Source organism: Sebastes fasciatus, chromosome 22, assembly GCF_043250625.1.
Source record: "Sebastes fasciatus isolate fSebFas1 chromosome 22, fSebFas1.pri, whole genome shotgun sequence".
NCBI lineage: Eukaryota > Metazoa > Chordata > Actinopteri > Perciformes > Sebastidae > Sebastes > Sebastes fasciatus.
This window is the reverse complement of record NC_133816.1, coordinates 21,888,845-21,903,901: the sequence shown is the minus strand read 5'-3', so window position 1 is coordinate 21,903,901 and position 15,057 is coordinate 21,888,845. Positions and strand designations below refer to the sequence as shown.

Here is a 15,057-nt window from a genome sequence, read left to right as displayed (position 1 = left end):
CTTTGATATGATTAAGTCCAAAGTGTGTCCCCTATTGTATGTGGGCTCCGTCAAATGCTGACTCATTCCATAGTTATCAAGAAACTGACAAAGTTCTTTGGTCCCTCTGTCCTGTTGGTTGTCAACATGGATGTTAAAATCACCAACAATGACTACACAGTCAAAGTCAACACAAATTGTAGACAGCAGTTCAGTAAAATCATCCAAAAGGTTTGCACAGTATTTAGGTGGCCTGTAGATATTCAGAAACAAAGCTCGAGAAGAGGAGTTCAGCTGAACAGCGACCTATTCAAAAGAAGCAAAATGTCCATAAGATATCTGTTTGCATTGGCGAGAATAATTAAACAATATGGCAACTCCACCTCCTTTCTTATGCATTTTAGTTTCGCTCATAAAACTAAAGTTGGGAGGAGTCGACTCGATAAGAACAGCTGCACTGTTATTTTGGTCTAACCAAGTTTCAGTTAAAAAACATAAAATCAAGCTTGTGCTCAATAATAAAATCATTGATTAAAAAACTTTTACCTGCCAAAGACCTGACGTTTAACAGGGCTAGCTTTAATGTGCTAGAAGCATTATTAATATTTTTTGGGACATGGTTTGGCTGGCAAGGAATCAATGCTAAATTTGATAAATTTGCACAATCAGTAAAAATCTTCCTGTTTCTTCGCAGATTCACCATTCTTTTTCTACTACTTATTAGAACTGAGATAGAAGAAGCTCTCATCACACAGGGCCCCAGCTTGTCCTGGAAACAGTCACGTGTATCATTAGCCTTGAAGCCTGGACCCAGCACATATCAATCTGTGCTTGCAACATTTTGTAAAGGAACATCCTTATCAGGCTGCGGAGACAGAGGCTGATTCTTGTCTCTGCTGTATCCAAGGGATGGCTTGTGGTGGGGGGTGAAATGATTCTTCTTGAAGTCCCCTGGCACATTGTGTTGTGTCTTCCTCCAGTGGTGATTCCTCTTGTCTCGCGTCCTTGGCAGAGGGAACAGATGAATGACGCAGGAAGTAGATTAGGTTGGAGTTGAACAATTTTACTCCTGACTTGTTTAGACAGAGTCCATCTGCCTTGAATAGATGTCTACGGTCCCAAAAAAAGTTAAAATTGTCAATAAAATGCACTGAGTGGGATTTACATGCTGTTGAAAGCCATGTGTTCAGTCCCAGCAACCTGCTGAATCTCTGAAAGGCTAAATGCCAGTAAATATGCATTGAAACAGAATATTTCTTAAGATAAAAATATATTGTGAATTTTGGAAATGATTACATCTTTTATATATATATATATATGTATGTACATATATATGTGTGTGTATGGAATAACCATGTTTTATTTTAACAATGAATAATAATTGTTATTAATTATAATAACAAGGTAATGTTTTTTAAGCTAAAATTAGCATTTGGTCAAGAAAGAATTTCAGTATTTTCTGGCAATAATTTTGGCTTCTTCTAGAATTTCCTTGTGATTATTATGAATGTATTACACTGATATTACTCCATGTTTATTGTGACAAATTCTACCCCATAATGACTAGCTTAGTACTATTATTATTCTCACTATAATTCCCCATGAAATATTTTTTTGACCCATCCAGTAAAGGTGACCGTTTCTCTACACTGTGGTGTGTGTGTGACTGTAATTACCTTGTGTTGTCTTTTCAAACGTGGCTCTTTTATTTGTTTGTTTTGGATCTGTTCTCTAGTTCAGTACAATTTCTAGACGAGGAACTATGAATGCGAATCATAGAGATAACAGCCATTGAAATTATTATGGGTATAAATGAGAGGGAATGGTCTTTTTCAGCAGCACCCTGCTCCACGTGAATACAGTTACAAACATTTTGCATTTGAACATCTGCAGCTCCTCTTGGGCCTTAGGGCTAAAAGGTCAGTCCACTCTCACTTACCTCTGATAGTCTGATGACAGTTTTAGATCTCCGTCTCTTTATTTTATTATCTAGAGTAACTAGGGGACGTTGATTTTGGTTGTTGTTGTTGAGAGAACTATACTGTACCTGATGTGTTTCACTTCATCATTTGATATGATACTTTAATATCTATGTTTCAATCTTATGTGTCATGCTTCCCTGTTTCTCTGCCAAGAAAGACAAGAATTTCACCGTCTCATTGCTCGAACTTTGTTTATCTATCAAAGTAACCAACAGAGTGGCAAGTGGTGTTCTGATGACCCTGTACAAATACAGTAGCCATTGATTTTATCACAAGGGGGGAGTACGTTGAGATATTTATTGAAAACAAAGATTTAGATAATTCACAGTATATAAGAGCTGGTGTTTCTCTTGTTCAGCACCTCCACACAGGAAGGCTGACTCTACAAGCTGACAGACAAGAAAGAAGATAATCCTGCAGAAGGTCGGCTTCATCTCTCTTATCATCATCTCTACTTCCTCTAATGGACTCTAGTCCTCACGTTCTTCAGAAGTATAACTCTCACGTCTGTTTCACTTTGTTGAAGATCATTTTGACCATCATCATCATCATCATCTCATCCACGAAGATGCTGACTGTGTCTCTACTCGTCTGTGCCGTGATGGCTCTGACCAGAGCTGATGGTGAGTGTTGACTTGTACATCTTGTACTTTTTACTTTACAGATTACAATTTGTCTTATCCAACAGTTTATATAAAGGAGTTAAAATTAGCACAGCCTTAAACATCTACAGCTGGAGATGTTCCGATACCTGAAGTTGCGGTTCAGGTTCAGTTCTTGCAAGTATTTGTACTCTTTTACGTACATCCTTGTACCTTGTTTAACAGATTTTAGCAGCTTGCTATTTAGTAACCCCCCACAAACAAGCATGCAGGAGACCAGTGAGAAAGACGTTGTGTGTTCAGCTCTCAGTACCTTTGTAGCTTCTAATAGAATCTCCTGCTTCCCTGTTTGTACTTTAAAATATCTGCTTTATTTTACTGTTTCGCTTTTCAGCTGCATATGAGTCGTGTTAAGCTGCTGGTGATGAAAACCCATCATAGTAAAAGCTTTTAAATAAAAATACAACGGCCATTAGTCACAGCTGTTGTAATGGAGACGTAAATCCCTGCCGTGCTGGGCTGACGCGCCGATTCATGTATGGAAAAAAAACCTACAAGACACGGAAACTTGGCTTGTGTCTTGAGGAGTTGTAGCATTTATTCACCGACGACAGTCTAAACTGTACACACACTGCAACGCTACGCTCACAGCTATTACGGCTGACTTCATCTCACTGTCACTCCGTCACACACACTCGCTCCTTCGCTCTCTTTGTCTCTCTCTTGACCGCAAACACGACACTTGCTAACGTTAAGCACACAACCTACGCACTGAGTTATTTCTTAAAGGAGTTTGCTACTTGTATAATACAGTTTAGATTAAAAAACATCTTAAAAATGTATAATTCTCCGATGCTTTGGCCTGGTGGGGAGTCATTTCAGGCTGGCGGAAACCCTGGTATCGAATCAGTTCATAGACTGACGTACTCGTTGATTCCCGATCCCGAATTTTGGCCAGTGTTGGACACATTTCTGATACTGGTATTGGTATCGGAACAACTCTATCTACTATCTTTGTTTTTATTTACTCCTATTTATTTATTTATTTATGTATTTATTTGTATTCATTTTAAAATGTATTTATTTATTTTGCAGTTACTCTTTTATTTATTTACTTTTTTATTTATTTTTTATATTTATTTTTAAATGTGTGTATTTATGTAATTATTTCTGCATGATTTTCCCTTTGCATTTCTTCACTGTAGTAAGAAATATGCAAATAAATGTATAAAGAAAAGAATACAGAAACAAATAAGATTAGGGAAATAAATAAGGGGTCAATGCAATGGGAAAATCGTGCAGAATTAAATGCATAAATACACAAACTAATACACACATTTAAAAATAAATTAAAAATGAATGCAAATATAAATAAATAAATAGAAAATAAATAAATACATTTTGAAATTCATAAAAATAAATACATTAATAAAGTAAAGGAAAATCAAACAGCAGCAAGAGTGTGGATTTACAAATGTAGAGTGTGACAGCCTGAGTGTGAGGACAAGGGCTGAAGCTGGAGTGCATGAAATCTGTGCAAGCAACAATATATCTTGAGTGCAAGCATACAGTTTGAGCAGAAGCAGAACAAATTTAAGCGCGAGTAGGGGCTATTTGAGTGCGAGGACAGGGTTTTGAGGGAAAGCATTGCAAAATCTGATCGTGAAATCAATGAGTCATGTTCTCAAATTGAAAGACCTGAGTAAAGATAGGAAAAAAGCTCCATAAAAATGCAACATACACGTTAATGCAGCAGTAATATTAATCCAGAAACATCATAAATAATAGTAAAACACTGACACGGAACATTTTACTGCACGATGAATACTTTTACTTTTCATACTTTACACGCATTTTGCTGATTATTCAGTTAGTTTACAACCGGAAGTAACCACGTGTTGTCCTTCTTCACTGGAATGAATAGGGAGCAAATAGCGTTTGAATGCTATTATTGTGAACGTAGAGTAACAGCAGCACATGAACCGAGTCACTAAATGCTGTGTCAAATTTCCAGCTGTTCCAGAGGCAGAGCCAGGTGAGAGGACAGGACCGCTCATTCAAGAAGGTGAGTTCAGCTCTGCACAGTGTCTTTCACCTCGTTGTTTTGGTTTCACAGCTGAAACTTTTCTGTTTTCACTCAAATCTACATTGGTGCATCCATGTTCAGACCTTTTCTAAATGTTTTTTCAGTGAAGAGTCACATGGTCAAGAGGTCCTTACCTTGCCCCACTAATTGGACTGAGTGGAGTGGTCACTGTTTCCTCTACATTCCAAATCGCATGAAATGGGCTGATGCTGAGGTAATCAGCTGTTCAGTGCAGAATGCTTCTATGCTGCGTCCATTCTGCTGTTACACATGTTGTTAATTGACATATTTCTGTCTTTGCATTACTTGATATGTAATGTGTCATTTGTGTGTCTCCACACCATTCCACTCTTTCTATCCTTTATAGAGACATTGTCAGGACTATGGTGGAAACCTTCCATCAGCGAACAACCGCGATCAGTACAACAATATTCAGAATGTGGTACATAGTGTCACTTCGAACGATACAGAGGCATGGCTCGGAGGCACTGATGCACAACAGGTATGTCACTGATTAAACACAATGTAAAGCAACAAATTAAAAAGAGTGTTTAAACCATACTGTCTATTGTATTCTGATCTTCTAGGAGGGTACCTGGTTCTGGATTGATGGTAAACCTTTTTTGTACGACAACTGGGATCGAGGACAGCCTGATAATAATAATGGGACTGGACATTGTCTGGTGATGAACTATTCAGGTAAATATATATATAGAGCGTGAGAAAGGATTTTTCCTGAGGTCTTAGCAGGGTTATGGTTAAAGAATTATCAATGCAGACATCAGTACAAGTGATGATAATGGTCGGTAGGTTGGTTTCCAACGGACAAGGCACATTAAACTAACTATTGGACAACTGACAATATATCATTCCATTGGCTTCAAGACAAATTGGCACACTGAAACCACTTCCTCTTTAGCTTGGCCAGGCAGGTGAAGGTTTGTGCAAAGCATTTGATGGAGTCAGTCATAAAGTTATAAAATATCAAATTTGAACTTTTCTGCTTCAAAGTTTTGGGTTGGAGTTGATGTTGTTCCCATTTTTTAAGCCAATATTTTCATTTTCACTGCAAATGTGTATCGGTTCACAATATTGGTTATCGGTCTCCCTGATTGCTAATAGTCGGTATCAATCCTGAAAAAAACATATCGTTCGACCTAGGGATGCTAATTTTGAAAAATGTTCTTAACCGATAACCGACCCTCGTTAACCGGTTTTAACCGTTAACCGACAAGATTTGTGCCTTGCATGCAGCGGTGTACCAGCTGCGTTGTATCAGGACAACAGACAACTGAGTCCCACGTAGGTGTAGCAGACAGTGTGTGTACAGTTTATTTGTCGGTGAATAAATGCTATGAAACTACAACTCCTCCGCTCCACTCAAGCAAGCTGGAGAGACCGGAGCCGACTTCCTGTATCCTGCAACTCCGGCTCCGCCTCTTAAGGTGACGAGCCGCTCCTCTGAGCCGCTCAGCTTTTGAGTTAATTATTAACATTGCTTTTAACCGTTTTAACCGATAGCGTTAATCGATTAAAATGTTTAATGTTGGTTAACAGTTAAACGGTTAATTATGGACATCCCTAGTTCCACCCCAATCAGTCACTTTAAGTACTCCATGAATGCACAGCAAGACTCAGTGTAGGGCTTATATATATATATGTATTTATTGATAAACCTCTAAAAAAAATTCTGTGTCCTCTAGTTTTTGTGCAAAATTTTAAAATATTTAGTATTTGGCCTCATTAGATACATAGTTTTTATGGTTCATTGATTGTCTGAGAAAGCAGACAATTTATCCCTAAATAACTCCCTCTGTCTTTTTACAGATGAACTGAAATTTGACGATCAGCCTTGCTATGTCACAAAGCCGTTCGTCTGCGCCAGAAAGCCATGATATCTCTTTGGATAACAGAGGAACATGCAGTACCTATCACAACCACAGGAGTGTTGGGTGGATGTGTGATTATCTGTGTCTTCATCATCTGTAGCCTCTTGCATGTAGTGATCTATACTTCTTTCCTGTTACTGTTAAACTACTTAATGAATGTAGCCTTTTAGGCCTTTTCATTCTGGAGTGTTATTCTTATCTTCTACACAATTAAAAGACTCAAGCATTGAAAAAAAGCCAGTCTGTGAGTCTCATGATTGCAAATTAATACACGCAAAACTTTTTACAACACGATGTGATGGAGGATGTGTTGAGTCTTGAAATCTCAAGCCTTGGGCCTGGAACGGCTGAGATCTCAGTTCAATTTTCTTCAATGTTCAATTTTAATGGTGTCAGAAAGTCAACACAGGTTACTCAAATGAATCACTTGATGCTGTACAAGAATATTGCAAGAAGCAGAGTTTTCATTGTGTTTAATATCAACAGACACAAACACAACCAAAACCCGAGCCGGTCCGGACATGACTGTCCGTGGGCTTTACATCATAACCTTATATACTTGGAACAAAGAACTCATCCCTCCTATCCTGCCATCATACATTTTAATATTCTTCACTTCTACTGGTCTCTGTCAAAATATCTTACTAATCAGCATATACCCTATACCATACATATGATCTAGGTACCTCACCGACATCCTTTATGTCAGAGACAGATTCTTTGTTTTGGGCCCCTTGCAGCTGCGAGGTGATTTGAGTTCATTACAAGCATTACATCACTACAGCTGTGAGTTACAGCATTGGGGGTCTATACAGCAGCACTATGATTGTATGCTGTTTCAGTAATAAACACAGGGTTATAGGATTAATACTTTTATCATTGTTTATCACATTTTTATATAGTTAAAAAGGGATTACTTCTACAGATGTTAGCATGACATGGTTGGTAGCGATGGATCCCTTAGGTTTTCTGGTTTCATATGATAACAGTATTTTGTTAATATTAATGTGTAAGGGATAATGTACAGCGAGCCGGTCGTTGTTGTGAAAGAATCCCCGACACTCTCATCGCCCTGAAGGGGATTCTTTCACAACAACGACCCGCTAACATTATCCCGCTTATTACACGGCTACTTACTGAAGAAATCAATATTTTGACACAAAAACAATCCGCCAGAGTCCGACATCAGAGCTGCGCCCATAGCAACGGACTGTTGTAGAGAAATTACAGACTGCCGTGATTGACCAATCAGAATCGAGCATTTGGTCAAGAAAGAATTTCGGCATGTTCTGGCAATAATTTGTGTTGTTCTATTGGTATTGGATTATTATGAATGTATTACACTGACATTACTCCATGATTATTGGAAAAACTTCTACCCCATAATGACTAGCTTAGTACTATTATTATTCTCACTGTAATTCCTGGTGAAAAATGTTTTAACCCATCCAGTAAAGGTGACCCTGCCTCTACACTGTAGTGTGACGTGGCTCCTTTATTTGATTGTTTTGGATCTGTTCCCTAGTTCAGTCGAATTTCCAGACAAGGATGTTTGAATATGAATCCTAAAGATAACAACCATTGCCAATATTTTTCAGCTTGTATTTACCCACGGAAGGTGTAAATGAGAACGAATGGTCTTTTTCAGCAACACCCTGCTCCACCTGAATACAGTTACAAACATTTTGCACCTGGACATCTGCAGCTCCTCTTGGGCCTTGGGGCTGAAAGGTCAGTTCACTACACTGTGCCTGATGTGTTTCACTTCATCATTTGATATGACACTTTAATATCTATGTTTCAATCTTATGTGTCGTGCTTCACCATTTCTCTGCCAAGAAAGACAAGAATTTCACCGTCTCATCGCTCAAACTTTGTTTATCTATTAAAGAAAACAACAGAGTGGCAAGTGGTGTTCTGATGACCCTGTACAAATACAGTAGCCATTGATTTTATCACAAGGGGGGAGTACGTTGAGATATTTATTTAAAACAAAGATGGATAGATAATTCACAGTATATAAGAGCTGGTGTTTCTCTTGTTCAGCACCTCCACACAGGAAGGCTGAAGCTACAAGCTGACAGACAAGAAAGAAGATAATCCTGCAGAAGTATGAATGCAAATCATAGAGATAACAGCCATTGAAATTATTTTTCAACCTGTATTTACACACGGTGGGTATAAATGAGAGCGAATGGTCTTTTTCAGCAACACCCTGCTCCACGTGAATACAGTTACAAACATTTTGCATTTGAACATCTGCAGCTCCTCTTGGGCCTTGGGGCTAAAAGGTCAGTCCACTCTCACTTACCTCTGATAGTCTGATGACAGTTTTAGATCTCCGTCTCTTTATTTTATTATCTAGAGTAACTAGGGGACGTTGATTTTGGTTGTTGTTGTTGAGAGAACTACACTGTACCTGATGTGTTTCACTTCATCATTTGATATGATACTTTAATATCTATGTTTCAATCTTATGTGTCATGCTTCCCCGTTTCTCTGCCAAGAAAGACAAGAATTTCACCGTCTCATTGCTCGAACTTTGTTTATCTATCAAAGTAACCAACAGAGTGGCAAGTGGTCTTCTGATGACCCTGTACAAATACTGTAGCCATCGATATGATCACAGGGGTGGAGTACATTGAGATATTTATTGAAAACAAAAATTTAGATAATTCACAGTATATAAGAGCTGGTGTTTCTCTTGTTCAGCACCTCCACACAGGAAGGCTGACGCTACAAGCTGAGAGACAAGAAAGAAGATAATCCTGCAGAAGGTCGGCTTCATCTCTCTTATCATCATCTCTACTTCCTCTAATAGACTCTAGTCCTCACGTTCTTCAGAAGTATAACTCTCACGTCTGTTTCTCTTTGTTGAAGATCATTTTGACCATCATCATCATCATCATCATCTCATCCACGAAGATGCTGACTGTGTCTCTACTCGTCTGTGCCGTGATGGCTCTGACCAGAGCTGCTGGTGAGTGTTGACTTGTACATTTTGTACTTTTTACTTTACAGATTACAATTTGTCTTATCCAACAGTTTATATAAAGGAGTTAAAATTAGCACAGTCTTAAACATCTACAGCTGGAGATGTTCCGATACCTGAACTTGTGGTTCAGGTTCAGTTCTTGCAAGTATTTGTACTCTTTTACGTACATCCTTGTACCTTGTTTAACAGATTTTAGCAGCTTGCTATTTAGTAACCCCCCACAAACAAGCGTGCAGGAGACCAGTGAGAAAGACGTTGTGTGTTCAGCTCTCAGTACCTTTGTAGCTTCTAATAGAATCTCCTGCTTCCCTGTTTGTACTTTAAAATATCTGCTTTATTTTACTGTTTCGCTTTTCAGCTGCATATGAGTCGTGTTAGGCTGCTGGTGATGAAAACCCATCATAGTAAAAGCTTTTAAATAAAAATACAACGGCCATTAGTCACAGCTGTTGTAATGGAGACGTAAATCCCTGCCGTGCTGGGCTGACGCGCCGATTCATGTATGGAAAAAAACCCTACAAAACACGCAAACTTGGCTTGTGTCTTGAGAAGTTGTAGCATTTATTCACTGACGATAGTCTAAACTGTACACACACTGCAACGCTACGCTCACAGCTATTACGGCTGACTTCATCTCACTGTCATTCCGTCACACACACTCGCTCCTTCGCTCTCTTTGTCTCTCTTTTGACCGCAAACACGACACTTGCTAACGTTAAGCACACAACCTACGCACTGAGTTATTCCTTAAAGGAGTTTGCTACTTGTATAATACAGTTTAGATTAAAAAACATCTTAAAAATGCATAATTCTCCGATGCTTTGGCCTGGTGGGGAGTCATTTCAGGCTGGCAGAAACCCTGGTGTCGAATCAGTTCATAGACTGACGTACTCGTTGATTCCCGATCCCGAATTTTGGCCAGTATTGGACACATTTCTGATACTGGTATTGGTATCGGAACAACTCTATCTACTAAAATTAAAATGTATGGAGCTATTTTCTATCTTTGTTTTTATTTACTCCTATTTATTTATTTATTTATGTATTTATTTGTATTAATTTTTAAATGTATTTATTTATTTTTTGCATTTACTTTTTTATTTATTTACTTTTGAATTTATTTTTTATATTTATTTTTAAATGTGTGTATTTATGTATTTATTTCTGCATGATTTTCCCTTTGCATTTCTTCACTGTAGAAAGAAATATGCAAATAAATGTATAAAGAAAAGAATACAGAAACAAATAAGATTAGGGAAATAAATAAGGGGTCAATGCAATGGGAAAATCGTGCAGAATTAAATGCATAAATACACAAACTAATACACACATTTAAAAATAAATTAAAAATGAATGCAAATATAAATAAATAAATAGAAAATAAATAAATACATTTTGAAATTCATAAAAATAAATACATTAATAAAGAAAAGGAAAATCAAACAGATGCAAGAGTGTGGATTTACAAATGTAGAGTGTGACAGCCTGAGTGTGAGGAGAAGGGCTGAAGCTGGAGTGCATGAAATCTGTGCAAGCAACAATATATCTTGAGTGCAAGCATACAGTTTGAGCAGAAGCAGAACAAATTTAAGCGCGAGTAGGGGCTATTTGAGTGCAAGGACAGGGTTTTGAGGGAAAGCATTGCAAAATCTGATCGTGAAATCAATGAGTCATGTTCTCAAATTGAAAGACCTGAGTAAAGATAGGAAAAAAGCTCCATGAAAATGCAACATACACGTTAATGCAGCAGTAATATTAATCCAGAAACATCATAAATAACAGTAAAACACTGACACGGAACATTTTACTGCACGATGAATACTTTTACTTTTCATACTTTACACACATTTTGCTGATTATTCAGTTAGTTTACAACCGGAAGTAACCACGTGTTGTCCTTCTTCACTGGAATGAATAGGGAGCAAATAGCGTTTGCATGCTATTATTGTGAACGTAGAGTGACAGCAGCACATGAACCGAGTCACTAAATGCTGTGTCAAATTTCCAGCTGTTCCAGAGGCAGAGCCAGGTGAGAGGACAGGACCGCTCATTCAAGAAGGTGAGTTCAGCTCTGCAAAGTGTCTTTCACCTCTTTGTTTTGGTTTCACAGCTGAAACTTTACTGTTTTCACTCAAATCTACATTGGTGCCTCCATGTTCAGACCTTTTCTAAATGTTTTTTCAGTGAAGAGTCACATGGTCAAGAGGTCCTCACTTTGCCCCAGTGATTGGACTGATTCCAGTGGTCGCTGTGTCCTCTACTTTCCACTATCCAAGACCTGGGCTAATGCTGAGGTAATCATCTGTTCAGTGCAGAATGCTCCTACGCTGCGTCCATTCTGCTGTTACACATGTTGTTAATTGACATATTTCTGTCTTTGCATTACTTGATATGTAATGTGTCATTTGTGTGTCTCCACACAACTCCACTCTTTCTATCCTTTATAGAGATATTGTCAGGACTATGGTGGAAACCTTGCATCAGTGCACAACCTCGATGACCAGCAATTGATTCAGAGTGTGATACTGAGTATCACTAAGAAATATCCAGAGGCATGGCTCGGAGGCTATGATGCACAACAGGTATGTCACTGATTAAACACAATGTAAAGCAACAAATTAAAAAGTGTGTTTAAACCGTACTGTCTATTGTATTCTGATCTTCTAGGAGGGTACCTGGTTCTGGAGTGATGGTACACCTTTTAAGTTCGACTACTGGGATAAAGGACAGCCTGATAATAATCGTGGGACTGGACATTGTCTGGTGATGAACTATTCAGGTAAATATATATATATAGAGCGTGAGAAAGGATTTTTCCTGAGGTCTTAGCAGGGTTTTGGTTAAAGAATTATCAATGCCGACATCAGTACAAGTGATGATAATAGTCGATAGGTTGGTTTCCAACGGACAAGGCACATTAAACTAACTATTGGACAACTGACAATATATCATTCCATTGGCTTCAAGACAAATTGGCACTCTGAAACCACTTCCTCTTTAGTTTGGCCAGGCAGGTGAAGGTTTGTGCAAAGCATTTGATGGAGTCAGTCATAAAGTTATAAAATATCAAATTTGAACTTTTCTGCTTCAAAGTTTTGGGTTGGAGTTGATGTTGTTCCCATTTTTTAAGCCAATATTTTCATTTTTACTGCAAATGTGTATCGGTTCACAATATCGGTTATCGGTCTCCTTGATTGCTAATAGTCGGTATCAATCCTGAAAAAAACATATCGTTCGACCTAGGGATGCTAATTTTGAAAAATGTTCTTAACCGATAACCGACCCTCGTTAACCGGTTATTAACCGTTAACCGACAAGATTTGTGCCTTGCATGCAGCGGTGTACCAGCTGCGGTGTATGAGGACAACAGACAACTGAGTCCCACGTAGGTGTAGCAGACAGTGTTTGTACAATTTATTTGTCGGTGAATAAATGCTATGAAACTACAACTCCTCCGCTCCACTCAAGCGAGCTGGAGAGACCGGAGCCGACTTCCTGTATCCTGCAACTCCGGCTCCGCCTCTTAAGGTGACGAGCCACTCCTCTGAGCCGCTCAGCTTTTGAGTTAATTATTAACATTGCTTTTAACCGTTTTAACCGATAGCGTTAATCGATTAAAATGCTTAATGTTGGTTAACGGTTAAACGGTTAATTATGGACATCCCTAGTTCCACCCCAATCAGTCACTTTAAGTACTCCATGAATGCACAGCAAGACTCAGTGTAGGGCTTATATATATGTATTTATTGATAAACCTCTAAAAACAATTCACTGTCCTGTCTAGTTTTTGTGCAAAATTTTAAATATTTAGAATTTGGCCTCATTAGATACATAGGTTTTATGGTTCATTGATTGTCTGAGAAAGCAGACAATTTATCCCTAAATAACTCCCTCTGTCTTTTTACAGCTAGGAACAAATTTGACGATCAGCCTTGCTATAACAGAAAGCCGTTCGTCTGCGCCAAAAAGCTATGATATCTCTTTGGATAACAGAGTAACATGAAGTACCCATCACAACCACAGGAGTGTTGGGTGGATGTGTGATTATCTGTGTCTTCATCATCTGTAGCCTCTTGCATGTAGTAATCTATACTTCTTTCCTGTTACTGTTAAACTACTTAATGAATGTTGCCTGTTTGGCCTTTTCATTCTGGAGTGTTTTTCTTATCTTCTACACAATTAAAAGACTCAAGCATTGAAAAAAAGCCAGTCTGTCAGTCTCATGATTGCAAATTTATACACACAAAACTTGAATTACATGTGATGGATATGAATCTCCATCACACAGGGAGGCTGAACATGCAGTTTGAGTTTTGTCAACAGGAAAAGAGGTGAAAGAAGAAGTTGAGCTTTATAGTTTTTAATTAAAAACACATATACAAATACACTGTACTGTATATTCAGTTATTATCTAAAACGGGTTCATGCTATCTTAAAGCCACTGAAATACAACTGTATGTTCTTTTTTTTTGCTACAGCATGTGTATATACTGTTTATATAGACAACCTAAACTAAAATTAGAGACTGTTAAAACAAGCGTCAGAAAGACCTCTACCACTATGATCCTATTTCTAGGAGTTGTTTCAATACCTTCTACCGCCTATTTTATTTATAAACCGAGAGCTTACAAGACGATTGCCCTCAGAGTGTCAAAAACGGCACGTTCATTAATCTGCCGCCTATAACACTCAAGGATCAGTATCACGGTTGCTAGCGATCCCGTAGCTCCCGAGAGAAACGGCTAGTTCTCAGTGTGAACGTCCCGTTGTTATCGTAGTACCCCCAATCTGAACTCCTCCTCGGCTATTAGCCGGCTCCATTCTCGACTTGGAGTAAACTATGTTATTAAACTACTGGCCTACTGTTCGATCTATTCAAAGCAATCAATCAAACATAAAGTTACATCTTTAACTCTGTTCACTGATTCTCCCTTTAATAACATAACAGCATGGCCTCGGTATTTACTTCATCTCAGTAATGTTTGCCGTAGAGCGGAGAGCACTGAACTTACCTCTCGGAGCATCAGGAAAGCGAGCCTCGAAGCGGTTCAACTTCATGTGTTATATACATGTACTCTGCCCGCAACTCTGCACCAGCTCAGAACAGAAGCACCCTGTCTAAGCAGATGTTTTCCTGTTTGCAACTGTTGCTTTTCCTGTTTACCTGTTGCTTCTGCAAACTTGTGGTTTTTGCACCTGCCTTGCACACAGTTAACACAGGAACATGAACTTTACTTGGCACGCTAAGTTCACAAAAAAGAGAGATAAACGCACACACCTTACATGTTTGAAGCACTTGCGATTTACCTACGCAGTTACAAATGCACATCAAAATGCTTGTTTTTTTGGATATAAAAATCACATCTAGTAAAACATAAAGATAAAACTCAAAAGTAAAACCTTCCTTATTCTTATCAAATCTTTTCTAAGAACTGTTTAGCTCTTCAATTTTCAAGGCCTCATTCCTTCATCTTCCACATCATAGAAATCACACAGTAAAATATAATGAATCACCTTTAAAGTA

General features: G+C 38.3%; 1 protein-coding gene across 1 annotated transcript; it reads left to right on the top strand.

Annotated features, from left to right (window-relative positions):
• Nucleotides 1-11,671: 11,671 nt before the first annotated feature.
• LOC141760918 (ladderlectin-like) lies at nucleotides 11,672-13,565 on the top strand. Its single transcript, XM_074624028.1, has 4 exons — nucleotides 11,672-11,827; nucleotides 11,981-12,115; nucleotides 12,201-12,312; nucleotides 13,441-13,565. The coding sequence occupies exons 1-4, from the start codon at nucleotides 11,687-11,689 to the stop codon at nucleotides 13,506-13,508; spliced, it is 456 nt and encodes a 151-aa protein (XP_074480129.1). The 5' UTR covers nucleotides 11,672-11,686; the 3' UTR covers nucleotides 13,509-13,565.
• Nucleotides 13,566-15,057: the final 1,492 nt, after the last annotated feature.